This window comes from Sphaeroforma arctica (genome assembly GCF_001186125.1).
Source record: "Sphaeroforma arctica JP610 unplaced genomic scaffold supercont1.321, whole genome shotgun sequence".
Lineage (NCBI taxonomy): Eukaryota > Ichthyosporea > Ichthyophonida > Sphaeroforma > Sphaeroforma arctica.
Window position 1 is genome coordinate 57,500 of NW_014040237.1, and position 2,232 is coordinate 59,731.

Consider the following 2,232-nt stretch of genomic DNA (forward strand, 5'->3'; position numbering starts at 1 on the left):
CCAACTCCCGAGAGTGGATTAAGTCTGCCAATCTCAACATTCTAAAAATAGCTATTGTTCTATGAGAGTCACAACCTATGCGGAAAGGCATCATGTGATCAGCGTGAGATTTATTTGCAGAGAAGTCTAAATAGAATAACATCGAAGTGTTAAAGTGTCCTGCAGAAGGTTTCTCATACTGGCCATATGAGTTCTTACCCTGGCCAGCCCAAGTGGCTGAACACCAGGACAAACACCTTTTTAGGTATATAACCTAAGGTGGGGTCAGAAATAAATACATACATTTGCACTCTATTTAAAGTCTTCTAAATTGCACTCTTAACAACTTATCAGGCCACTCTGATGTCGTGCAATCAAGATACCTACTGTGAATTTTAAGAATATTAAGACCACCACTATTCTCGAAACGAAGGTCGACTGGCTTCTTTGGGAAGCTCAGACCATTCTATCCGTGAATTGTGAAGGAATTCCAACAATATGACCGATCCGACCCCGTCTAGAGGCCACCGATGGTCATATAATGAAATCGCCGAGGCTTATCAGATTTTCAACCGCACCTTATCGACAATACTGCAGACGGAGATCAGTCAATTCATTGATAAGCCGTGGGAAGCTTTTGCCGCACTGCAACGCAAGTTTAAAGCCCTGGCCGAAGATGCTATCCAGATATTAGAAGGGAAACTGAACTGCATCACTCAAGAACGAAACGAATATCACGGCAGTCTTATCGGTCGTCTCCACACGGCATTTGTGAAATTTTAAAACGCCGGAGGATCGAAGTCCAACAACAGCCTATGCGCTATTATACGGCAGACTGTTAACGACGATAATCAGACTGTTAAGATTACGTTGAAGACACCCGCTATGATGGCCATGTCGTATGATGAGCTCACCACGTACCTCATTGCGTTGGATCCAGACGAAAGTGACCCGTCAACCGTTGTGCACGGAGCACATGCAGCTATATCGACAATATTGTGCATTCTGCAACAATCGTAGACAACGATAATCATACTGTTAAGATTACGTTGAAGACACCCGCTATGATGGCCATGTCGTATGATGAGCTCACCACGTACCTCATTGCGTTGGATCCAGACGAAAGTGACCCGTCAACCGTTGTGCACGGTGCACATGCAGCTATATCGACAATATTGTGCATTCTGCAACAATCGTAGACATTCCATCGGGTAATGCGGTAAGCTACAAGCGTTAATAAAATCATGCGTTGCTGGGTACGCAGGTAATCAGTGTCGTATACCTTACGATCGACAGATTGACAAGTCAGGTTCTCGTCACGACATGAAAGACTACAGATACATGTCCAAGAATAATGACAAGCATATCCGATCTGATTCAAGTCGTGGCTACCGTACACGTGAGGAAAGATACAACAGAAACAAACGTTACCAACAACGCTACGATACTCACGATGATTATGACCGACAGTACTACCGAGCAGATAGATACAATCGACGCCACTACGACGATGGTAGATATTTACGAGATACCCAACGTTCACAAGGCAATGACAAAACATATCGATTCTAGGGCAATCGACACCAAGCTCATGAAGACAGACAGGACAAAGCAATGTCAGCACAATGATCAGCATCTGCTAACAGACAGATTGCATTCTCCACAATTAACCCTACAATCGCTACGATAGTCACGATGATTATGACCGACAGTACTACCGAGCAGATAGATACAATCGACGCCACTACGACGATGGTAGATATTTACGAGACACCCAACGTTCACAAGACAATGACAAAACATATCGATCCTAGGGCAATCGACACCAAGCTCATGAAGACAGACAGGACAAAGCAATGTCAGCACAATGATCAGCATCTGCTAACAGACAGATTGCATTCTCCACAATTAACCCTACAATCGACTACAAAGAGGTGAACGATCAATCAGACAGAGATTCCAGAGGTGGGTATTGACTAGCTTGCGATAGTTGCGCCACCATACACGTACTTCCCTATAAGTACCACAAGTATCATCTCGTCCGAAATATGCGCATTAATGACCGATATGCGCTCGAAGTACCTGATGGTACAATCATTTATCCAAAGTATGTGGCTCAGCTGGAAAACTTTGGGGACGTACTCATCGATATGACATTCAAACTGCACTACTACGTATCAGCCTGCTCTCAGCGCGACACTACCTCATTTGAATTCACCAACAACACTGATGTACATTTTACTACCAAGCTTT

At 44.0% G+C, this 2,232-nt stretch overlaps 1 protein-coding gene across 1 annotated transcript; it reads left to right on the plus strand.

Moving 5' to 3' along the window:
• Positions 1-477: 477 nt before the first annotated feature.
• On the plus strand, positions 478-1,917 carry SARC_05174 (hypothetical protein; the record flags this gene model as incomplete). The annotated part of the gene is made up of 4 exons (XM_014300974.1): positions 478-733; positions 1,000-1,118; positions 1,276-1,492; positions 1,670-1,917. The coding sequence occupies 4 exons, from the start codon at positions 478-480 to the stop codon at positions 1,915-1,917; spliced, it is 840 nt and encodes a 279-aa protein (XP_014156449.1).
• Between the last annotated feature and the right edge of the window lie 315 nt (positions 1,918-2,232).